Source organism: Megachile rotundata, chromosome 13 (assembly GCF_050947335.1).
Source record: "Megachile rotundata isolate GNS110a chromosome 13, iyMegRotu1, whole genome shotgun sequence".
In the NCBI taxonomy this organism is placed as follows: domain Eukaryota; kingdom Metazoa; phylum Arthropoda; class Insecta; order Hymenoptera; family Megachilidae; genus Megachile; species Megachile rotundata.
In genome coordinates, this window is record NC_134995.1 from 12,540,358 (window position 1) to 12,567,310 (window position 26,953).

Genomic DNA, 26,953 nt, shown 5'->3' on the forward strand with positions numbered 1-26,953 from the left:
TATGTGTAACTTGTGAAAATAGGACGCGTGGAATTACAGCGCGTGGAATTATGGTAAACGCAACGGGTGGTAAATACAACGGGTAATAAATGCAACGGGTGATCAATGCAACGAATAGTAAATGCAACGAATAGTAAATGCAACGAATAGTAAATGCAACGGATAGTAAATGCAACGGATGACATATGTTACTTGTGAAAATAAGGCGCGTGAAATTACAACGCGTGGAATTATGGTAAATGCAACGGGTGGTAAATGCAATGGGTAGTGCACGCAACGGGTAGTAAATGCAACGGGTGGTATATGTAACTTGTGAAAATAGGACGCGTGGAATTACAGCGCGTGGAATTATGGTAAACGCAACGGATGGTAAATACAACGGGTAATAAATGCAACGGGTGATCAATGCAACGAATAGTAAATGCAACGGATAGTAAATGCAACGGATGATATATGTTACTTGTGAAAATAAGACGCGTGAAATTACAACGCGTGGAATTATGGTAAACGCAACGGGTGTTAAATACAGCAGGTAGTAAATGCAGCGCGTGGTAAATGTAACGGGTGGTAAGTGCAACGGGTTGTATATGTAACTCGTGAAAATAAGACGCATGGAATTACGGCGCATGAAATTATGATGCGCGAAAATAGGACGCAAGGTATATACAACGCGGGGAAATATGATACGTGGTAATTCTGACATGTGAATATATGGCGCGCGATAAATACAAGGCGTGGAACTACGACGCGTGGAACTATGGCGCGTGGAATTACAGTGCATAGAAATACGGTGCAAGATAAATACAACGCGTGGAAATACGGTATGTGGTAATTGCGACGTGTGGAAATATGGCGCGTGTTAAATACAAGGCGTGGAAATACGACGCGTGGAAATACGACGCGTGGATCTGCGGCGCGTGGGACTATGGCGCGTAGAAATACCACGTGAAGCAGTATATAACGCGTGGAAATATCAAGTGAAGGAGTATATAACGCGTGGAAATACGACGCATGGAAATTCGGTGCGTGGTAAATGCAACGCGTGAAACTATGGCTCGTGGAAATACGGCGCGTGGAAATACGATGTGTGGAAATTGCTGCGCGTGGTAAATGCAACGCGTGGAGCTATGACGCGTGGAACTATGACGCGTGGAGCTATGACGCGTGGAACTATGGCGCGTGGAACTATGGCGCGTGGAAATACGGCGCGTGGAAATACGGTGCGTGGAAATTGCTGCGCGTGGTAAATGCAACGCGTGGATCTATGACGCGTGGAACTATGACGCGTGGAGCTATGACGCGTGGAACTATGGCGCGTGGAACTATGGCGCGTGGAATTATGGCGCGTGGAACTATGGCGTGTGGAATTATGGCGCGTGGAAATACGGTGCGTAGTAACTGCCACGCGTGGAAATATAACGCGTGGCAATACAATACGTGATAAATACAATGCGTGAGAGTACAGTGCATAAAAATTCGACACGTTCGAAATATAATGCGTGAAATTACCCCGCGTGACAATACGACGTGTGAAGAAAAACAAATCATTTCGCACGAGCAACAATATAGTGAAGGGTAGAATAAGAAAACAATGCACATCTGTTCAACGCAACACTTACAAAACGTATATTTATATTGCAAAAAAGAACAAAATAAATTATTCACGATATCTCGTGTGCAGATCATTCGACAACTCGCATCGTCCAACCTCTCAATTCATAGTCGTAACAAAAATAACACGCAATTCATGAGACGTACATAAAACGTAATAATATCGCGGAAACAGAGCGGAGAACGTCTCTCCGTCATACACACACACATAACGTTCCGTCGAGTTCCGTCGTCGACGGTGTTCTCCTTTTCACTTGCATAAGCTCGTCTTTGAGCGAGAGAACTATGACCTTAAGAATCTGAACCTTGCGCAACGGACGCATTAACATCCACTTGATTCCTCGCAATCTTATCACGATTCAATACTTTCGTTACACGCTAACGCAGGGGCGGACCTGGATACGGATTCTCCGAGAGTTTCGAGGCATTCGAGAAATGTCAAAGATCATTTCGTCAAAGGTGGATAACGAACGGTTCACTTGGCTAAATTGCTAAGACACGTTTTATATTTACAGGGGATAAACGTAATCTCGTTAATCACTTACAATTAGCAAGTGCAGACGAATTACTCCTTTGATCAATTAATTTTATGAAGGATTCAAATTCAATTTGATTCTGATTAATGAAAGGGTAGGAGAGGTTAACAATTCTCAAGTGCAAATTAATTGATCAAAGGTCAAAATTAATACAGGTTAATTTTTCGGGGTGCAAGTGAACTCGGATTAATAGATAATGACTATGATCAAGCGATTATCGATCTCTGTAATCCGCGGCTAATGAACAAGGGAAGTAATCGGAGTCGCAATCAAAGAGCATGATTAATCCGATAATCAATTATTAATTACCAGATGATTGCGCTTCTAATTAATATCGAATTAACGCGTTACGTATTATATCGAATTGCTACTTTATTTCAAATATCAGTGCATATTTAACGCTAATCAAAATAATCATTCATTGAATGATTACTGCTGTCAATTATCGATAATCAATTACAATTACAGTATGCACTAAAATCCCGAAAAATTCCGTAAACGGTCCATACTTAAACGATGAGTATTAGCGTACGTATAACGTACAAGTGTCCGTATGGCAAATTTGCGAGACGAGTCCCGCAAATGAAGACTGATGCGTCAGCGAAAGAGAGAGAAAAAGGGGATTAAAAGTTTCGTGAATTCGAAACTACGTTTTCTTCTTAAGTGCTCCGCGTACGAAGGGGCCATCAGTCTCGTACGAAGGGGAAAAAAGGAGAAAAAGAAGGAAGGAAACGAGATTGCAAATCGAGCGAGCGGGGTGGTGCAACGAGACGCATACTTTTCGTGCATCGATAAATGCCAGCGTTCGTAGCTCTAACCCCGTTGCGTGCTCGACGGAAATCTTGTAAAGAACCGAGCGAGTTTAATTCTCGAACGAGACGCGTAAACGCATTCTTCCCCGAATCTACTTAACACGCGATTGCTCTCCGCACGCACACACGTGAAACTTCATGTGCAGGGCACAATGTGTACACGGCTCGTTTGATCGAGGAGGCTTAAGGTGCGTTTTCACGTGACAATAAATCGCGACATCTAACTTCGTGCAACAGCAAAAAATATTTTTTTTGGACTTCCATTATTTTTTAGGGAATTTGGAATTTTTAGAATTTTGGGAGGTTGCAGATCTAGGGATTTAGTTTCTTACGAGATTTGAGATTTGGACGCTTGAAAATTGAGGAACTAGGGATTTTGGGATTCTAGGGATTTGGGGATCTGAAGGTTTGATCATTTGGGGATTTTGGGGTCTGAAGACTTCAGGATCTAGGGATTTTTTAAACCTTAAAATTTGGGATTCTAGGGATTTTTTAAGTTTTGAGATATGGGATTCTAGGGATTTGGGGATCTGAAGGTTTGGTCATTTGGGGATTTTGGGGTCTGAAGATTTCAGGATCTAGGGATTTTTAAACCGTGAGATTTGGGATTCTAGAGATTTCTAAGTCCTGAGATTTGGGATTCTAGGGATTTGGGGATCTGAAGGTTCGGTCATTTGGGGATTTTGGGGTCTGAAGATTTCAGGATCTAGGGATTTTTTGAACCTTGAGATTTGGGATTCTAGGGATTTTTTAAGTTTTGAGATGTGGGATTCCAGGGACTTGGGGTTCTGAAGGTTTGGTCATTTAGGGATTTTGGACTCTAAGGATTTGAGGATCTAGGGGTTTTTTAAACCTTGAAATTTGGGATTCTAGGGATTCCTAAGTCCTGAGATTTGGGATTCTAGGGATTTCAGGATCTTAGGATTTCAGGATCCAGAGATTTTTCAAGTTTTGAGATATGGGATTGTAGGGACTTGGGGTTCTGAAGGTTTGGTCATTCAGGGATTTTGGACTCTAAGGATTTCAGGATCTAGGGATTTCTTAAGTCCTGAGTTGTGAGATTCTAGGGATTTGTGGATCTAAAAGTTTGTTCATCTAAGAATTTCAGAGTCTGAGAATTTGAGAATCTAGGGACTTTCAAGTCTTGACACTTGACGTTCCAGAAACTTGAGGACCTATTTGTTCATCTAGGAATTTCGATTGCAGACTTCAAGATGTAGGGAATTTAGGAATATTTTGCAAAATATATATACAGCATGGCACCTTGATCCACTCATGTCCTACACGAAGACATAAAAATATGTCGTCACTCCATTAGTAAACCTTATAAGTCCATTATTAAACACATGGTGATACAAGATATCAAGTATCCACATAAGAAACCAGATTTACTACCACGTGACCACCTCCAGCCATTCCCCGTCTACATATCTTTGTACTAGCGTCTACCCTGTAACTTTAAATACTCCGCTGGACGCTGACCATCAAAGTACCACTTTATAATCGATCCTCCAGACCGATTCGATCTACCATATCCGCTAAATCTACGCTAATATCGGTATAACATAATACTACCTAATTCTACCAAGAGCATCATTCGACTCCGTCGAAAAGTTCACTCGCCGATCTACACTATAAAAATGAAAAAAAAAGACTCGAATACTTGAAACGTTCGCAAGGTTTCACAGCCGGGTGCCTTTGCTGACCTCGTTGGTGACGTCCAGGGACATGCTCTTCAGGGCATTGAGCTTCTCGATGTAGTCGACGTTGATACGCAGCATCCCGTTATCGTCCACGACACCCTGAAGAGGTGTGGACTTCTCGGTGCCGTTGGCGATGGAGGTCACCGACGAGGACGAAGTGGCGTTGGCTACGTTGTGTTCGTTCTGCAACCGAGTGCTGCTGGCGTACAGTCTTCGTCTTCCTGGGAAGAATCTCGAGATCTTCACCGCGAGTGGGTGGAGCAGATGCTGCTCGTACATGTCTCTTTGCGGGTCGGCGGTGATGAGGCTGACGATAATGCCGACGATGACCGTCGAGAGACTGCCGATGAGAGCGTAGTACATGTACGTTATGCTGTATATGTACTGGAGGGGTCCCATAGGGGCCTCAGCTACGTCACTGCTTCGGAGAAGGTTCGTAACATTTGTGGAGAGCATGGGACTGACGGGCTGGGCCAGCCACGGAGAGAACGTCTCGTTGTCGCACTTCTCCGTAGACAGAGGCAAGGTCTCCACGTCGTTGCTGACCGTCAGGTGTCCAAAAGTGATCCACAAGGTGGTCACGTGGCTGAAGATCATCCCCGCCGCCGCGCCCTTCCAGTTCGCGCACGGCACCAGCATGGCCAACAAGAAGACGCCCAGCAGGGGGCCGGAAGTGGCGGACGTCATCAGCATCGAGGACTCGATCACTCCGGACAACATCGCCACCAGGAAACTCACGCCTACTATCAGCACTCCGTAGATAACGCTGATCAGCTTGATGAGCCGTAACTGCTGGCTATCTTTCAGATCGCTCAGCGATGGGATCTGGCTGAAGAAGTCCTCGAACGTGACCGTGGCGAGCGAGTTCAGGTTCGAGACCGCCAATGTCAACGCGCTGTTGAACAGCGTCGCCATCACTAGACCCAGAAGACCGGGGAAGTTCAGGAACTTGTCTTGAACGTAGAACGGCACGATCTCGTCGAATTTCGAGATGTAGCCGAGAGATAGCGGGTCGCAGTCTGCGTAGTTGGCGAATATCACCATGCCGACCACCCAGGAGAGGGAGAACAGCACGAAGATTATCGGCATATTGGCCAGCATTGTCCTGGAAAAAAGAAGATAGACACTCTTAGAATTAGAATTACTTGAATGTTGCTTGAATAGTGGTCGAACAACTTTTTAGCAGGAATTTATGGACCTTAGGATAAAGGAAACCTAGCATCAAGGTTAGGTTTAGGATTAAGAGATGAGGATGTGAGGATATGGGGATGTGAGGATATAGGGATGTGAAGGTATATGGAGACGTGAGGATTAGGGGATGTGAGGATATAGGGATGTGAAGGTATATGGAGACGTGAGGATTAGGGGATGTGAGGATATGGGGATGTGAGGATATGGGGATGTGAGGATATTGGGATATGAGGATATTGGGATATGAGGATATGGGGATGTGAGGATATTGGGATGTGAGGATATGGGGATGTGAGGATATGGGGATGTGAGGATATAGGGATGTGAGGATATAGGGATGTGAGGATATAGCGATGTGAAGGTATATGGAGACGTAAGGATTAGGGGATGTGAGGATATGGGGATGTGAGGATATGGGGATGTGAGGATATGGGGATGTGAGGATATGGGGATGTGAGGATATGGGGATGTGAGGATTAGGGGATGTGAGGATATGGGGATGTGAGGATACGGGGATGTGAGGATATAGGGATGTGAGAATATGAGGATATGAGGATATGAGGATGTGAGGATATGAGAATGTGAGGATATAGGGCTGTGAGGATATGGGAATGTGACGGTATGGGAATGTGAGGATATATAAATGTGACCATATGGGGATCTGATAACATGGAGACGTGTGGATGTGAATATGTGAGTATGTGAAGATATAGAGACACCAAATTTTCTCTAAAAATTTCTCAAAAATTGAATAAAGCTTTGAACAAGCTTTCAACAGTGTGTATTCTCACATTCTTCAACAGAGCTTGACCTTAGATAGAGCCATCGCTAGAAGTTTGGCCGCGTGCCACATATAACCCCACACTCTAACCGAAACGAAGGACTCATTGATTATGTGCTAACGGAAAATGAGACCACAATCCTATGAATCGAAAAGCGTTCTCTAAATAGTAGATCGCAGGAAAATCAGTTTCGAATACGAATTTCACACGTGCAGCGCAAAAGTGATTCGTTCCAGCACTTTCCGAACGTGATAACGACCTAAAACGAGTGGGAATTTAATGGGTAGTCATTGGCGTAGCTGTTGGGGAATTTCAGAGTTTGGAAATTTGATTTTGGAATTTAGGGATGTGGAAATCAAGTAATTTTTATATTAGAAATTTTTTATATTTGGGTGTTTTAGAATTTGGGGATGTGAGGATTTGGGAATTTGAAGATTGGGAGATTTGGAAATTAGGGAATTAGAAAATTCAGGGGCTAAAGAATTGGAGGAATTTGAAAATAGGGAGACTTGGAATTGGGGAATTTTAGAATTTGAGGAGTTCGGGACTTTGGGAATTTAGAAATATGACGCGTGGAAATACGACGCGTGAGAATACGGCGCGAGGCAAATACGACGCGTGAAAGTATGGCGCGTGGAAATATGACGCGTGAGATTACGGCGCGTGTAAATACGACGCGTGAGATTACGGCGCGTGGAAATACGACGCGTGGTAAATACAATGCGTGGAGGTACGGTGCGTGGAAATACGACGCGTGGAAGTATGGGGCGTGGAAATACGACGCGTGAGATTACGGCGCGTGGAAATACGACGCGTGGTAAATACAATGCATGGAGGTACGGTGCGTGAGAATACGGCGCGTGGAAATACGACGCGTGGAAGTATGGCGCATGGAAATACGACGCGTGGAAGTATGGCGCGTGGAAATATCACGCGTGAGAATACGGCGCGTGGAAATACGTCGCGTGAAAATACGGCGCATGGAAATACGGCGCGTGGTAAATACAACGCGTACAAATACAGTAAATTTGAGAATCAGAAGGCTTGAAACTAGTTGGACTTATAAAATCCGAAAACAGTAGAAATTTGAGTACTTAACCACGCCAATGCGATTGTAATAAAAACGTTGAAATCCCGTTTTCAACATTTAGCAATTTTCACGCGTATTTTATTCCAAAACCAATAATATTCGCGACGAAAGCTTTATCAGCAACCGAAACGTACAATAACGCGGTTCGTTTTGCGGTATGCAGTATCGCGGTTATATTCCAATAAAAAAAAATATCATTCGAGAAAACGTTTTTATCGTGCCCAGGCACGATTATATTCTAATAAAAGTCCATATACCGCGGGAACGTTTTCGACGTGACAAACTGACCTGAGGCTTTTCAGATTTATACTCTAATAAAACGAACGCGTCGGGAAAACACCTCTGCGCATAGGCCACCGTTGATGTTTCGTTGGGGTAAAAAAAAGGAGAGATAAATTGTCTCTGAAATTGACGATTCGTTTGTCGCATTTTTGAATGCGGACCTCGCGCAGCCAGATACGTGGCTGCGTGTTTGCTTTCGCGTTTCAAGCGATGATCGATCGACTTTTCGCAACCGTAATATCTCTCGTTTTCCAAAAGGATCGCGTTTGTTTTACTTCGTTCTCCTTTAGATTCCTGGCAATTTTTCACTGCGCGAACTGTCATTTCTATCGTTTCTACGTCTATGCTCCTCTAGACTATTCGTTATATAACATCCGTTGTACTTGTTAAACTAAAATTCTAACCTGAAATAGTTTATAGCCGAGCTTGTGATATATTGCTCTGGAAGTATATTATAAAATGTTCTCATACATGTACGCTGTCAAATGCTGTTAATATATGATGTCGTAAAATGTTGTTAAAAAAGAGGTCATAAAATGTTGTTAAAAAAGGATGTCATAAAATGTTGTCATAAAAATATGTTTTAAAAAGATTGTTAAAAAAATATGTCATAAAATGTTGCCAAAAAAATATGTTTTAAAAAGATTGTTAAAAAAATATGTCATAAAATGTTGTCAAAAAAATATGTTTTAAAATGTTGTTAAAAAAATATGTTATAAAATGTTGTTAAAATAAAATGTTATAAAATGTTGTTAAAATAAGACGCTACCAAATGTCACTGAAACAAGAAATTACAAAATGTGATGCAACATTTTTGAAATTATGTAGCAAATTGTCGAACACAAAAAAGTTATTAAAAATTATATAATGTCGGATAACATCTTGTGCTACAATACAACATTCAAGTGTCGATCAACTTCAAAGAAAATGATAAATCACTATTATACAACATATTGCCAGTTGATGCAAAACATTTTCCTAGCACGATAATATTTTATGATCACTCATAAACATGATATGAAATGTGCAAACATGTTGCAAATATATCAAAGTGCATAAACAGCAAGTATACATAAAAATGTTTCATTTTGTGCCAAATATGAAGTGACGTACGATATTTAAAGAAGGAGCAGTCTCAATTAATAGTCGAAACGAAGGACATAAATTGAGGAGGTCGATCTGTTTGTCCGTGATTACGATAAACCGTAAAGGTGATTAGCGACCACACAGTACTGAAAATAATGGTGAGATAAGTGTCACAATTTGCATAATGCGAGGTGACTGGTTATCATACGGTAGCACGCGAAGCATGCGGCTGGATCATAATAATAACTGATATGATAACGAGCTGTGGGCAAAAATTGCGTCTCGTCAGCGTGACTCATTTTCGAGCATCTGCCTTTCCCCGTCAAAATTCACCTCTTAATTGAAACCTTCGAATTAAAAGAGATCGCTAAGGCACTTCTCGAGATCGCCGATGGGATATGTCTCTAGGGGAAACAGTCGATAAGTGACTCGCGAACTTTCGGTGACTTCGCTTACGGAAATAGAACTATAATTTCCAAGATAACGTTTTCCAAAGAGAAAAGTTGTATTTCAACCAATTACCTGTATCGGTAATAGATAAAGTAGCTATTAAACTTTCTTTTACATGTCCAAAACTATTTTTAGTTGAAATAAATAATTGTCAGATTGTTAAAATAGGTTCATTATGAAAACTTGTCATTATTTAGGTTTTTGAAATGAAATGTGTAACTATCGACGCGTGGAAGTGGGTCGCGTGGAAATAGGACGCGTGAGAATACGGCACGGGGAGATACCTACGCGTGAGAATACGGCGCGTGGAGATACCAAGGCGTGAGAATACGGCGCGTGGAGATATCTACGCATGAAAATACGGCGCGTGGAGATACGACGCGTGAGAATACGGCGCGTGGCGATACGACGCGTGAGAATACGGCACGTGGAGTTACCGACGTGTGGAGTTACCGACGCGTGAGAATACGGCGCGTGCAGATACCTACGCGTGAGAATACGACACGTGGAAATACCTACGCTTGAAAATTCGGTGCGTGGAGATACCCTCGCGTGAGAATACGGCGCGTGGAAATACCTACGCGTGAGAATACGACGCGTGGAGATACCTACACGTGAGAATACAGCGCGTGGAACTACGACGCGTGGAATTACAGCGCATGGAATTATGGGGCGTGGAACTACGACGCGTGGAACTACGACGCGTGGAACTACAGCGCGTGGAACTACAGCGCGTGGAACTACGGCGCGTGGAATTATGGCGCGTGGAACTACGACGCGTGGAACTACGGTGCGTGGAATTATGGCGCGTAGAACGATGTCATGCAGGAATATTTAATGCGTGGAACTACGGCGCGTAAAATTAAATAATTCCAAATTACTGTTAGCTCAAGATAAAATAAAAATTACTTACTTAACGACCTTCCGTTGACTAGTCATGCTGCAGTACCTCTGCACAAAATTCTGCTGGCACCCAAAGATCGACAAACTCATAAACAGCTGTCCCAAGGTCGCCGACAGCGTGGTGACACGAACCGTGGGATCCAATTCCATGCTAAAAAGAGATTCCGTCCAGATTAATTCAGGATCGCGAAAAAAGAGAAGAAATGGATGTGTCGCTGATTGATGCTATCCATTCTCCTGAACCGTCTGCGACGTAAGGAGCGTCTCTAAAGAGAATGGCTCTTTATCCATTCAAAAAGTTTCGTCGGAGGAAACGTAGACTCGAGGCAAATCCGTCAGGTACCCTATTCGTTTCCGTGGCCGTAAATCGGGGTTACTTTGTTTCGCCGCCTTTGTTCGCCCGCGCGAAAGGGGAGGAACTGCTGTTTTGAATTGGAACGACGCGATGAATGTCGGGTAATTTTATTGCTGGTCTCAGACTGCTCAGCTATTCATCGTTTACAACGAGCCGGTTGTCCGAAGCCGGCGATAAAACAATGATTCGAAATCAACCCCTTTCGATTCTGTCTAGTTCGTCCCAGGGAGATATTCGTCTTTACGGGTCCCTGTCTCTATATTGGGCGAGAAAAAGATGTACGGGATTGCGATGTCGCTTCATTTTGGGGAGGGATTGATTTGTGTAAATGTGCAGGTGGATACTTTAGGATATTTGTGATGAGATGTGGGAGAGATGTGGGAGGTGGGGGATGTAGTTGGGGGGATATAGGAATTGGGGATGTGGAAATTTGCAAGTATATTTGTGAAATTCCTTGGGAATATACGGAGCGTGAGAATATGGCGCGTGCAGATATCTATGCGTGAAAATTCGATGCGTTGTAATACGACGCGTGAGAATACGGTGCGTGGAAATACGGCGCGTGGAAATATGACGCGTGAGAATACGATGCGTGGAAATACGGTGCGTGAGAATACGGCGCGTGGAGATACCTACGCGTGAAAATTCGGCGCGTTGTAATACGACGCGTGAGAATACGATGCGTGGAAATACGGCGCGTGGAAATATGACGCGTGAGAATACGGTGCGTGAGAATACGGTGCGTGGAAATACGGTGCGTGGAAATACGGTGCGTGAGAATACGGCGCGTGAAGATGTCTATGCGTGAGAATACGACGCGTGGAGATACCTACGCGTGAGAATACAGTGCGTGGAACTACGACGCGTGGAACTATAGCGCGTGGAATTATGGCGCGTGGTACTACGACGTGCAGAACTACGGCGCGTGGAACTACGATGCGTGAAACTACGGCGCGTGGAAATACGGCGCGTGAGAATACGGCAGATGGAGACGTAGGGATTTCGAAGCTTGCTAACCCCTTAACCCATGACACACCAGGTGCGTCAGTAGATAAAATCTCAAATATTGACTTCAGCCATCTCTACACTTCACTGCAAATATTTCAAGGTTCTCAAAATATATTAACAATAAATATTAACCTTGAATGTATTAACATATTAACCTTGAAATATTAACAATAAAAAAATGAGTTAATTATTTATATCATTTCACCTCATCGTTTTTCCTCAATGTTGACCTTGAAATGACATTGGCGATGGACGTAAAAGTCCCCAAATCCATCGACTACTTTTGATCTCATTAATAGCAGTGAAAGTAATTGAAATGTTTGGCTCAAGCACATGTGACTCAAGTACTGCGTCATATATTGTTCTTATGTGGGCTTAGTTTGAATATTCATAAACATATACTCACTCAAAGAAATCTAATCTTCCACGTTCGTACGTCACGTTGAAGACTTGAACCGGACCGATATCAATTGCACCTCGAAGAATTATCACCAAGGAGACGCCGATCATTGTTACACCTTGTATTACGTCTGACAAGATGGCTGCCTGCAGACCTCCCTGGAGACGGAACGAAAATATTACATTTTTAAATGATATTAATATTAATTTGAAGGACCCGCAATTATTTTGTACTGTTTTGTCAGTGCTTTATTGAAAGATTAATTTGTTACATAATATTGTAAAATGTTACGTGAAATAATATACCACGAAATTGGCGTGTAATCAATATCAAATATTTTATATCTCATCAAATCATACTTAATATCGCATCGAAAGTATCATAAATTTGCAATACTATATATTTACCTTATCAATTTTCCAAATATAAATTTTTACATAAATCTTTGAATACAAATACCTATTTTAAAAACGTATCTCTTCTCAGAATATCAAAAATCTAGTGGAGTATATTTAAATTCTGTATTCTCTCTCTATAAAAGATCTGACGATCACAGGTGATTTCCACAACATGAACAATTCAGAAATCGAAATCGCGAAGGAAATGGCCACGCTGTCCTCGATATATGTATAAAAGTTTTACGGACGTACAGTATTTACGATCGTTCCGGCCGGAAATGCACCTCGAAGGGGTAAACTCTTTGGTATCTGAATAATTGACTCGCCATAAATGCAACCGGACATGGCGATTTTAAAATAGTGCATCTGTTCGACAGTATCTTTGAATATTTTTTACTTAACATTATTTGAGTATTAGAATTTTTTGAATATACGAATATTTTGTTAATAAGTTCTTTAATTATCAAATAATTCTTCCGCTCGAAACTCGATAGATTAATGAGAACGTATGAATAATTCATCGAGATGTCTCGGAATCAATGAAAAATGTTTGCGAATGTACAAAAACAAGGGGACAAATAATTGTAGACGCGTTTTCGGGCAAATGTTTAGTTCTTGGTGTCCTCTTGTTGTTGCACTGGGGCAAATGTTTGCCCTGCAAATATTTGTCCGTGAACAATTGTACATAAACGTGGACTAGCTTTTACGTTGCCATTACGGTTTAAGCTTTAACTGCTTTAGAGCTTTAATAGAGCGGTGTACGTTCTGTGTTTGTTTAAACGCTTTTTATAAAGGATTGCACACTGTTTTGAGACGGGTTGCAGGTAAATTATTTACATTTTATATTTTTTGTGATGCAAGTTTGACGTCATTCATTTATTATCACGTGTTATCGTGTGTGTATTATCAATATTATCATATGTGATTATCTGTATCATATGTGTATTATCACATGTGTCACCTGTGATCTAAAAATGAGGGTAAAGGAAATTTGAAAGTAGCATTGAAAGTTTGAGTTCAAGGTAAATATACATATGTGTAATTACCTTGAACTCAAACTTTCAATGCTACTCACAATATACATATGTGTAATGTGACATATAACATATGTGTAACATATCATGTAAATATATGATATGTGTTATGTCGACAAACATGTGTATCTTTATGTAGAGTCAAGTTATATATACACTGTTCAAGTGAAATTTACGTATGTGTAATATAGCATATAACATATGTGTAACATATGACATAAATATATGACATGTGTTATGTTGACAAACATGTGTATTTTTATGTAGAGTCAAGTTATATACACACTGTTCAAGTGAAATTTGCATATGTGTAATATAACATATAACATATGTGTAACATATGACATAAATATATGACATGTGTTATGTCGACAAACATGTGTATTTTTATGTAGACCCAAGTTTTATACGTATTGTTCAAGTGACATATACATATGTGTAATGGTAACATAACATATGAGTAACATATCACATAACATATGAGTTACATATATGATATGTGTCATATCACTAGATCTCCTAGTAAACCCTAATATAGTCCCACATATCTAAATCTCTACCTCCCAAATTTCTACACCCTATGTTCCACATCCCCACCCACATGTTCCATATCATTACATGACACATTTCCTTCAAAGTGTAAGCAACATCCAATTTCAAATAGTTAACGAAGCAATTTACATTGATAAATACTTCTAACCAATCTCATATATCAAACAGCGATAAATCTAACTCGTCAAGATTCTAAGCTACAGAAATTTGCCGAAGGCTAAAATTTGTGTGTAAATGGATCAATCTGTAGAGTTTGATATTATACATACCATCAGAGTGAAGATGACCGAAATCGTGGTGATCCCGATGATGCTAGCCCAATATGGCAGACCTATCACGGTCTTCAGAGCGACGCAAGGCGTGAATATCGTGACGGCCAAGTTCAGCAGGCTACGTATCACGTACGAGAAACTGGCGAGGCATCTCACTATCTTCGACTTGAACCTGCACAGATTAGCATAATTACAAAGTGCTGTGACTGGTCGCCGGACATAATCGTTAAACTCGGAGATGGTTTCAAGGTTCGTAATGCGATATCAACGAGGAAATTAATTTACTTCATTTCTTTTGCTTGGAAATTTATTTTCTGGTGATTTGTGATTCATGTTTTCTATGCGATAGGTTATGGTCAGTTTAGAGAAACTGTCTCGAGATTCTGAAGCTTTGAGGACTCAAGTTTTGGAATCTTTAATAATTTTCCAGCGTTTGTTTTTTAGAGAATCAAGATTTTGTCTAATAGGACTCATTATAAAATTTGTGAGTTTTAACAGTGTGACAGTGCAACAAAGTCATAAATTGTCATAATTAAAAAACTGTGGAAGTTTATGTTCAGAAGTAGAGTCCCAAATAACTGAGGACACAAAATTCAAACAATTCAACGTTCTAACCTATTAGCGTCCTCATGGTTCAAAGTTGCAAATGCTCATAGATAAAGAATCCCAAAATTCCAAAGTCACAACAATCTCAAAACTTCTAATTCTAAAATCCAAAACTTCTAAAAACTTAACGTTCCCAAGCTCCACACGTTCCAACATATCAAAGTCCCAAATTTATGAGGACACAAAATTCAAACTATTCAAACTTGTAACGTGTTAGCGTCCCCAAGTCCCAAAGTTGCAAATGTCCATCATAAAAAAATCTCAAAATTCTAAAGTCCCAATATCTCTAAGTCCCAGAAACCTTAAAGTCCAAAACTTCTAAAATCCCACATCTCCTAAGTACCAACGTCATCATCAAAGTCTCAAAGTCCCAAAATCCCAAAATTCTAAAGTCCAAAACTTATAAAATCCCAAATCTGCCAAGTCCTAACATCCCCATCAAAGTCTCGAAATCCCAAAATCCCAGAATTCTAAAGTCCAAAACTTATAAAATCTCAAATCTCCTAACTTCTAACCTGTCCATCAAAGTCCCAAAGTCCCAAACTTCCAAACTTCCAAACTCCCAAACTCCCAAAAATCGAACCAAGAAACCATCATAACTTCCCAAAACTTTACCTCATATCCAAGTACTGATAAACAGACGTGATGCCCAGGCTGTAATAAACAGGCACAAAGACGAAGCAAACGATGGGGTAAGCAAGCAGCATCCCATAGATGGTCTCCCACATAGCGCTGCCTCTATAGTACAATTCCGAAGGGTACCCCAGAAAGGACCTAACTCCCAGAGTCCCTCTCGCGATGGACAGCATCATGGCGCCCATGGAGACGCTTCCCGTCGCGAACACATAGTCAGCCTTGGTGGTCTCCTTCCGGCGACCTCGGAACTTGCTCCACAGTGGTACGACGAAGGACGCTACGATGCAGCCGATGAAGACCAGGTAGTCCACCACCATGGACGACGCGTTGATCGTCATCCTGGGCTCTCTTGGGGTGCCGTTTCTTCCCTTAGCCTCGAATTCTTCGTGGTACCGGAAAAATCGAGGGTGTCGATGTTAAATGGGTTGGGTAACTTGGATGGCGTCGTGTTTGAACGCGGTCGAAACGGTCGAGGTGGTTTGGTGTCTGGAGTTAGGCTCGAGGTAATTTGGTGTCTCGAGGTGGTTCGGTGTCTCGAGTTGTCTAGGTCTCGAGGTGGTTTGGTGTCTCGAGCTGTCTAGGTCGCGAACTATGTTCGAGTCGGTGTCGTTCGACGACGTCGCTTTTATACGAAACGTGCCGGCTCGTTGCGCAATGTCGCTATCGATGAGATGAGGCGCGATGCGATCGGTACGGCGTCGCGATGTGACTAACGCGGTCCGTGAACCACTTCGCGTTAATATCTGGACCCTAACAAAGACGGAACTAGCCGGACCGCGGGAGTGACGAGGATAGTTCGCAGACTATCTGTCCGGTGGAGGGGAGGGAAGGGACTAGAGATGCTACGGTGTCTTCCCTTATCTATCCGCTACTTGCACGATGTTTGCCAACGTTTTCCAATGCGATACTAATTGAGCGATTATGTAAATCAACCCGACCGATTGTTTTCCACGGAAACGATATTTCCCCGATTCTTCGCGAGCGACGGAACTGATCGTTTGCCGATCGCACGCCGCCGTTGCGATAGCGAATTGACGGGAACTCGAAGGCAGTCGCTAATCAGACTTTAATCTTGCGTGGAATGAACCCTTCGTGCTCCAGTTTGCTCGGATGTTTATCGATTTATGTCATTCTTTATTTCCAACTTTTTACCGTGGATGCATTTTACCTTCGAATTACTCGCGCGACTTTCCGTGGTGGGTTTAGTACTCGTTTAGTGCCGTTTATGGGGATGTAAGTTTTTATCGGTTCAGAAAAATTGGACATTTTATATTGCAAATTATGGGGGCGTTTAATGATGTAATTCTAACTTTATGTTTCTCTATGTTTCTGTCGTGTTTCTTGTGAATTTTTCACACCCTGTACACAGTATGTCGAAAAAGTAACTTTTTAAATTTAAGGAAAACTAGCGCCATCTGTTAAAACATGTTATTTGAAAACAACCTCCCCTAAAATAAAAGACACTCAAACGTGATTCCTCGTATTTGAAGTAAGATTTGAAGAACAATTTACGTGAATAGTATTTGAAAGTCTGTTAACGTCATAGATTAAAAACAGAGGTGTCACATGAAATGCATAATCACAATGCACATAAATGGCAGGAAGTGAAGCTTGAATTTACAGCATCTAAGCCGCGTAAAATCTTTTTCTTATAAAAATTACATCGTAAAATCTTGAGGAAATATTTGCTCCCCGATAATTTACAACGACATGAAAATTTTATCAATTTTTCAGTCTCGTTTTTGCGCAGAACTCGAATTCCTGCAATTCCCTCCCAAAGGAGCGTATTAAATCGGTACAGATATGCATAACCGTAATAATCTGTCGCTTCGATAAGTCGGCCTCGCTGTCATAAATAACACAATAAACAGGAGCACGTGACGGGTCATATGATGCGTGCTGGTCGAAAGCACATTCGAGATAATCGCTTGGGCTGCAGACGAATCGAGAAGCACGATGGAGAGGGATACGAGACTTCCTTTCATCGAGTAACCAGCAATTTCTCTCAGAAACTCCGCGAACGTCTTTTGAAGCAGCCTCGAGTGCAACATTTGACCCTGAAACTTCGAGTCTCTTGGAAAAGACCGCTCCCGTTTTAATCGCTTAACCCAGAAGAGAAATCACAGGGTACATGGTTAGGTTGGTGTCAATTCGACGCCTATTCTAGGAACGGGTCTTAGACGTGTGAGTAGACGGCTTGTGGAAATTTCCTTGAAGAAAAAACAGAATTCAGACGGTGAATTGGGGAAAATACCGTGATGGGATGAGACGGTTGGAGATCACAGTCTCTTTGGGCAACTGGTGGTGACGATGATGCAATGATACGTGGATGAATAGTAATTATTTTGTAAGAACATCTGCTACATGCTTTAGATAGAGGATATTGGGTTATTGGTACATGAATTTTTACATTTTTAAATTTCACATTTCCCAATTTTCCAATTTTCCAACTTCCCAATTGTCCAATCTCCCAATTTCCCAATTTCTCAATTTCTCAATTTCTCAATTTCTCAATTTCCCAATTTCCCCAATTCCCAATTTCCCCAATTCCCAATTTCCTCAATTCCCAATTTCCCCAATTCCCAATTTCCCCAATTCCCAATTTCCCCAATTCCCAATTTCCCCAATTCCCAATTTCCCCAATTCCCAATTTCCCCAATTCCCAATTTCCCCAATTCCCAATTTTCCCAATTCCCAATTTCCCCAATTCCCAATTTCCCCAATTCCCAATTTCCCCAATTCCCAATTTCCCCAATTCCCAATTTCCCCAATTCCCAATTTCCCCAATTCCCAATTTCCCCAATTCCCAATTTCCCCAATTCCCAATTTCCCCAATTCCCAATTTCCCAATTTCCCAATTCCTCTAATTTCCCCAATTCCCAATTTTTCCAATTCCAAATCTCCCCAATTCGCAATTTCCCCAATTCCATATCTTCCCAATTCTCAATTTCTCCAATTCCAAATTTCCCTAATTCCCAATTGTCCTAATTTCCCACTTCATAATTTCCCAATTTCCTCAAATTTCTCAAATTCCCCTAATTTCACTAATTTTCTTGATTTTCCTAGTTCCCCTAATTTCTCAAATTTTTCAAATTTCTTAAACTCCTCGAGTCCCCTTAATTTTCCAAATTTTCCTAATTTTCTTAATTTCCCTAGTTTCCCTAATTTCCTAAATTTTTCAAATTTTTCAAATTTCCCAAACCCCTCAAATTCCCCTAATTCCTCCAATTTCCGTAATTTTCTTAATTTTACTAGTTCCCCTAATTTCCCAAATTTTTCAAATTTCCCAAACTGCTCAAATTCCTCTAATTTCCCTAATTTTCTTAGTTTCTCTAGTTTCCCTAATTTCCGGAATTTCCAAAATTTCCCAAATTTGATAAATTCCTTAAATTTCTCAAGTGTCCCAAATTCCCCTAATTTCCTTAACTTTCCAAATTTTTCACGTTACCCAATTTTCCCTATTTCTCATCACCTCTATCCTCATTCCCTAATTTTCCATTTCCCCTATTTCCTTCCCTTCCCATCTCATAATATCCATACATCAAACCATACATCAAAATTACTCAAACACCCTTCCCACAAACACGTCACCCACCTATTTGCACGACTTCCAACAAAATAATTTCCTTCCAAAAATTCCAAAATAGCGAAACATCCTCGCACAGCGATTTAAATTTAAATAGCACCGTCGTCTCCTTTTCTTCCTCCAAGAAGAAAAAAAAAATGAAAGAAAATGCAGACTGATTCGCTGCAAAGCATCGTTTTGTTTCCCTCAAAGCTCCTCCCCAGTTCCCGTGTCAAACGTAAGAGGTTTTCGCGTCCCGTACAAAAGCACGGAGAAAAATTTTGCACGAGGGAGGCGTCGAACGATGGTAGGGGGTATAAAAACGCGGAGACAAATGTCTGTGAAGGAAGAATGCCACGAGCTCATTGTTTCAAAGTGCACGTCACAATGAGCTCTCGGGCGCGTTAGCGTTATCATGCTTGCCCTCGCTAAAACATCCCTCTTGAATCTTTAGACAACGTTCTCGTATGCATTTCGTACCGCGTATTGTTTTCGGCCGTGTTTAAGGTAACGTGTGGCGAGGTTAGAACAAGAGGATAAAAAGACGGAGCAACCCCGAAATCTTCCTTTATCTCTCCTTGCTTGCGAGCGGGGTTTTTAGCTGGCGTTAAAATATGAAGATGTACAATATTTGGGTATTTATTACAATTTTACTGGAATTCTTAGTACGTTTCAATTTGGAGACCAAATCCTACTCTAAATTTATATAAATTTAATTATTGGGGTGCAAGGATTTGAAAATTTGAAAAATGCAAAATTTATAAATTTGTCGATATTGCAAATAGATAATAAAATTTAGGAATAAAAATGCTGAGGTAATAAATATTGCTCTTATCAAAACCGCTTTTAAGGTTGAGGGTCTACATATGCACACAGATGTAGATGTCGGGTCAAAAGCGGTTTAACCGACTGTGAAAACTGCGAAATGCTGGGAGAACCGGCTCTCGGAACTCTTGACCGATCAGACTTCATCGTTGGGCAAGTCGAGCGAAACACGCTTTTCCGCGATTATTTCGCGAGCTTCGCGGCGAATAACGTTCTTGGCGATCTTTGATCGCGGTTGGAGGAAATCGCAGAAATGCCTTGGTAGCCTGAAAAGCTTATCGAAACGTTTGAGAACTCGCGTTCCTTTGAAGATGGGAAATTAGCGAGTGATATGGTGTTCCAACTATTTAATCAAACATTGAAAGATAGATGAAACCTTTGGTGCTTGTTTGTAAGATCTGCTAAGTAATTAGAGATGGAATTATTTCTGTAACTGTCAGAGGGAGTCAATTATTGCAGTGTTGATTATTACGATGTTAAAACGAGGAAATGAAATTGAAATGTTAGGTGTATTTCGAATTTTGGTATCGCTGATTTGGGAACTTGAAAATTGAAAAATTGAAAAATTGAAGAATTGAAGAATTGAAAAATTGAAAAATTGAAAAATTGAAAAATTGAAAAATTGAAAAATTGAAAAATTGAAAAATTGAACAATTGAAAAATTGAAAAATTGAACAATTGAAAAATTGAAAAATTGAAAAATTGAAGAATTGAAGGAGTGAAGAAGTGAAGAAGTGGAGAATTGAAGAATTGCAGAAATGGTGAATTGAAGAATTGAAAAAGTGGAGAATTGAAAAATGGAAGAATTGAAGAATTGAAGAATTGAAGAATTGAAGAATTGAAGAAGTGGAGAATTGAAGAATTGAAGAAATGAAGAGTTGAAAAATTGAATAGTTGAAAAATTGAAAAGTTGAAAAACTGAAGACTTGAAGAAGTGAAAAATCGAAAAATTGAAGAATCGGTAAATTGAAAAATAGAAAAATTGAAAAATTGAAAAATAAAAATATTGAAAAATTGAAAAATTGAAAAATTGAAAAATTGAAAAATTGAAAAATTGAAAAATTGAAAAATTGAACAATTGAAAAATTGAAAAATTGAACAATTGAAAAATTGAAAAATTGAAAAATTGAAGAATTGAAGGAGTGAAGAAGTGAAGAAGTGGAGAATTGAAGAATTGCAGAAATGGTGAATTGAAGAATTGAAAAAGTGGAGAATTGAAAAATGGAAGAATTGAAGAATTGAAGAATTGAAGAATTGAAGAATTGAAGAAGTGGAGAATTGAAGAAGTGGAGAATTGAAGAATTGAAGAAATGAAGAGTTGAAAAATTGAATAGTTGAAAAATTGAAAAGTTGAAAAACTGAAGACTTGAAGAAGTGAAAAATCGAAAAATTGAAGAATCGGTAAATTGAAAAATAGAAAAATTGAAAAATTGAAAAATAAAAATATTGAAAAATTGAAAAATTGAAAAATTGAAAAATTGAAAAATTAAAAAATTGAAAAATTGAAAAATTGAAAATTTAATGATGTTTCAATCGTGATTATAGTTCTGACTATTAATCTGACGTGTAATCTGCGTCACGAGTGCGTCACGATATTAAAGATCCCGAAAGAAAGTCGCTGACTCACGCAAAGATCTGGCGGACGATAAGACTTCAGGAAAAGCAGATTCCGGGAATTAAAGATACAAAGAGCCCTCCCACTGCTTATACACGATTCCCGTTTAAAAGTAACGTTCTCCAACGAACTGACGTAAACATAGCATATGATTCATTAATCGTTTCGCAACGTGCCTGATTAGCTGAAAACTTACGAGAATATCGTCCAATTTATCAAGACTGGTTAACACTCGGAAGAATTCCGGCTGTGTAATTTAACTGAGACCGCCGTTACAAATGCGAGACCCAAGTACCCATTAAACGTAGGTTAAATCACTTTTTCTTTGGAATGCGTTTAATATTTTCCTGCGCTGGGGGCTCTGGTTGGGGGTCAAATTGTTATAAGCATATTTATAGATCAAAATAGAGGTCTTTATAGATCTATTATTTGTATTGACTAGTTTATTTTATTGTAATGTAGTGTGCTCGATATTTTCCTGCGCTGGGGGCTCTAGGTGTTCGAGTCAAACTGTTTTGAGTATATTTATACTGCAAAGTAGACATCGCTATAGTTCTATATACATATTGACCACCTTTTTCTTTCATAATGTACCACAATCGATATTTTCCTGCGCTGGGGGCTCTAGCTAAGACTTTAGGTGTGTGAAATTATATTTAAGTATATTTATACCTCACAATAGACATCTTTACAAGCCTACATTCATATTGACCACCTGTTTCTGCTACAACGTACCATATTGTTATTTTCCTGCGCCAGGGGCTGCAATTAAGCGGCAAATTACAAAAGAATTCTCCGAATACAAAGTCTTGCTATATTGATTTCTAATGGAGATGTAATACATACTGTGATGTAATTTAATCAAACATCTTAATTTGAAGTTGGGAAACTTGTAAACGAATACGTGAGGATTACAAGTACTCTAATGGACCCATTAGATAGAGTAATTGTCACGGAAACTTTCCACTGTTTATCAACGGTGTCAAGGGCCAACGATTAGGTGAGTACCAAAACACTTAAAGCCGGTGGACTTGACTCCATTTTAAAAATACGGTAATTTGACTTTATTTATTACACAGATAAGGTACATATACCCTCTGATAAATGTAATTGATTAACGAAAAGAAATAGAGCTTCGAAGGTCAGAGACTTGCAATTTAAAAATTTGTAGATGTGGTGACAAAGTTCATTTATTTATACACGTAGGAAACATGTGTATGGTAAATATAAAGTTGTCTATGATAAATATAAGTAACTACTGATTTATAAAAAATATAAATTAGTTTCGAAGAGTGGAATGTTGGGAATTGGAATTTGAGAATTTGTGAATGTGCAAATGTGAAGGGATGGATATTTGGAAATATGAGAGGGTGAAAATTTGCAAACGTAGAAATGTGAAAGGTTGGCAATTTGCAAATGTGTCGGGGTGAATATTTGAAAATGTAAAAATGCGAACTGGTGGAAATTTACAAATGTTTTGAGTTGAAAATTTGGAAATATGAAATGATGGAAATTTGCAAATATATCAAGTTGAAAATTTGAAAATATGAAATGATGGAAATTTGCAAATATGTCAAATTGAAAATTTGAAAAGTGAAATGATGGAAATTTGCAAATGCGTCAAGTTGAAAATTTGAAAATATGAAATGATGGAAATTTGCAAATATGTCAAGTTGAAAATTTGAAAATATGAAATGATGGAAATTTACAATTATGTCAAGTTGAAAATTTGAAAATATGAAAATGCAAGAAGATGGGAATTTGCAAATGTGCCAACTCGAAAATTTAAAAAAGTGAAAGCCGAAAATTTGCAACTAAATCAAATATAAAATTCCAAGATAAAAAATTAAAATTTCAAAAAAATCTAAAATATCGCGAATACAAATTTTTCAAACGACGAATCAATTAGAATTCTCAGTTACCCGATTTCGCAGAGAGAGAGAGAGTTCGTTATCATCAAACGCGTCTACTCGCGCGATTAACTCAGTTCGCGGCGAGCACGTGCTTCGAGTTCACGGAATCCGATCGATCACGAGAACGGTAGTCACAAGACAAAATCAATTGGAGCGTTATGAATTAAATCGATGACTCGATCGCGAGCGCCGTCAGAGAAAGAGTGTGACCCGTTGCTCGCGTCGAGCACGCGCAAATTTATTCGCGTCACGTGATTTCGATCAGCAAGGACCAATGAAATTCTTACAAAGAGAACCGTGGCCGCGATTCGTCACGCGTATACTTTCTCGACGTTTATCGCCAAATTCTTCTGTATAAATCTTGCCTGTGTTTCTTAAGATTAACATCTTATCGGATAATGTTTTGCAGATAAAAGAATAACTGCAATTGTTTGAGGATACGAGATTGTTGAGACAACCTTGTTTTATGATTCTTAACTCTTTTTGAGTCTTTCATTGAAGAAGAAATATGGGTTGTTGTAGGACGAGGTTATAAGAACTGTTTGCACTTTTCTGGAAAACTAACCTTAAAATGAAGACATACTTAAAATTGCTGTTCTTGTAATAAACAATTTAAAGTAACTGATTAGCGATTGCATTGTTAAGAATTTAGAGATGTACTTCAGTTTTCTAGAAAACTAACCTCAAAATAAAGACATACTTAAAATTGCTGTTCTTGTAATAAACAATTTAAAGTAACTGATTAGCGATTGCATTGTTAAGAATTCAGAGATGTATTTCAGTTTTCTAGAAAACTAACCTCAAAATAAAGACAGCCATAAAATTGGATTTCTTGTAATAAACAATTTAAAGTAACTGATCAACAATTGTATTGTTAAGAATTCAGACATGTATTTCAGTTTTCTAGAAAACTAACTTCAAAATAAAGACAGCCATAAAATTGGAGTTCTTATAATAAACAATATAAAGTAACTGATCAACAATTGTATTGTTAAGAATTCAGACATGTATTTCAGTTTTCTAGAAAACTAACCTCAAAATAAAGACAGCCATAAAATTGGAGTTCTTATAATAAACAATATAAAGTAACTGATCAACAATTATATTATTACGTGCCCAAAGATGTATTTCAATTTTGTAGAAAACTAACCAATAAATGAAAAGAAATCTGTAAAATTGAAGTTCATGTCTGATAAACAAAATGAAGTAACTGATCAATAATTATATTATTATAAACTCAGAGACGTATTTCAGTTTTCTTAGAAACTAACCTCAAAATGAAAGAAATATCTGTAAAAATGGAGTTCATGTATGATAAACAAAATGGAGTAACTGATCAATAACTATATTATTATGAACTCAGAGACGTATTTCAGTTTTCTAAAAAACTAACCTCAAAATGAAAGAAATATCTGTAAAAAATGGAGTTCAGTATGATAAACAAAAAGGAGTACTTGATCAAGAATAATGTTATTACATAAACATGGCAAGTCCTATTTGTGCAAATTTTGTAAAAAAATAAACCTCAAACAATATCTGTAAGATGTCTGCAAAAATAGAGTGCATGTGTAATAAACAAAATGGAGTACTAGATCAAGAATTGTATTATTACAAAGTTATTGCAAGTCCTATTTGCACAACCTTCCTATAAAACTAACCTCAAAATGAAAAAAATATCCATAAAATTCAAACGCAATAAAAAATACCGAATAACTCGAATTGAAAGTATTTGACGTCAATACACAACTTATCGATAGTAGAAATGTAAATCTGTTTTGCAAAATAAATGACAAACAAAATTTCACTGATAGCATTATCGATGATCGATAACAGATAACACATTTTTCAACGATAAATAATTATAATCCCTCCGAACAAATAAGAAAATAAAAGAACCCACTACATAACAATCCACATAAATAAAATTCGGAATCAATGGAATTTTTTTATTCAGGAAAAGCAGATCAACCGGATCTCTATTTGCTTTTAAAATTCGTGGCTTCGCCGCAGAACGGCTATCGCGTGCAAATTTGATTGAATTATTCAGCGAGCGTCGCTTTAAAAAATCATCGAGTTTTCACGCGGCGGAAATAAAAAATAGATGTAAAGTTTGCGATTCGGCGAGACTCGTCTTGCGAAGAATCGGAGAATATAATAACGCTGACAGGAGCGAAATAACGTCGCGAATTCCTCTTTTATTTCCACAAGTCGCGGAATTCATGGCTCATGAAACTTTTATCGATTCTCCTTGTCGATTTACAAATCGATCCTCGTGTACCTTGCCCGTGTTTAACGTTTCGCGGAGACGTTCTCGCATCCACCGTTTCGACGAATCTTTTATGACGAGACGATTTCCCAAGCGGCTAATCGTTTCTCGATTATCCACCAGCTTCCGGAAACTTCCTTCAAGATTCATCTCCGCGAAACTACGACCAACATTCCGAAAGATAAATCCTTGTAATTGGTTGCAGATCCTTTACATTTAGAACGTTCCGGATATTTATGCGATCGATTTATTTTCGAGGATTCAGTCAATTGGGTGAGCGATTTTTTAGAGCGATGAGGTATAAGGTGGTTTGATTTGTATATTTTTAGGTTTTTTGGTTTTTAAATTTTTAGGGAGGAATTACTGGGTTCACAGATTTATGAGTCAGCAAATTTTTAGGTCGAATTTCTACATCCCCAAATTTCTGCATTTTCAAGTTTTTGATTTTCCAAATTATGTTCATTAGTTTTCTATAGCCTCGTATTCCAAAACTCTCATATTTCAAAGTTTCCAAATTTCTAAATTTATAAATTTCTTTATTTACAAATTTCTACATCCCCCAATTTCCTACACCTCCAAGTTTCTACGTCACCAAATCCCTACATCCCCCAATTTCCTACATCCCCAAATCTCTGCATCTTCCAATTTCCTACACCTCCAAGTTTCCACGTTCCCAAATTCCTACTTCCCCGAATTTCTACATCCCCCAATTCCCATATCCCCAAATTCCCACATCCCCAAGTCCCTACATCCCCCAAATTTCTACATCCCCAAATTCCCATATCCCCCAATTTCCTACATCCCCAAATCTCTGCATCTTCCAATTTCCTACACCTCCAAATTTCCACGTTCTCAAATTCCCACTTCCCCGAATTTCTACATCCCCCAATTCCCATATTCCCAAATTCCCACACCCCCCAATTTTCTACACCCCCAAGTTTCTACGTCCCCCAAATTTCTACATCCCCAAATTCCCATATCCCCTAATTTCCTACATCCCCTAATCCCTACATGCCCCAAATTTCTACATCCCCCAATTTCCTACATCCCCAAGTCTCTACG

The 26,953-nt window shown here is 39.3% G+C and overlaps 1 protein-coding gene across 3 annotated transcripts in view; it reads right to left on the reverse strand.

The window, feature by feature from the left end:
* Positions 1–1,602: 1,602 nt before the first annotated feature.
* Positions 1,603–26,953, reverse strand: part of LOC100881395 (sodium-coupled monocarboxylate transporter 1) — a 67,762-nt gene continuing 42,411 nt past the window's right edge. For all 3 annotated transcript variants that reach the window (XM_076538596.1, XM_012290416.2, XM_003705463.3), the window contains 5 exons: positions 15,687–16,089; positions 14,463–14,637; positions 12,216–12,367; positions 10,457–10,597; positions 1,603–5,767 (listed from right to left, as the gene is read on the reverse strand). In XM_076538596.1, the coding sequence (XP_076394711.1) occupies positions 4,642–5,767; positions 10,457–10,597; positions 12,216–12,367; positions 14,463–14,637; positions 15,687–16,045 (1,953 nt within the window). In that variant the 5' untranslated portion in view covers positions 16,046–16,089 and the 3' untranslated portion in view covers positions 1,603–4,641. The remainder of the gene's footprint in view (positions 5,768–10,456; positions 10,598–12,215; positions 12,368–14,462; positions 14,638–15,686; positions 16,090–26,953) is intronic.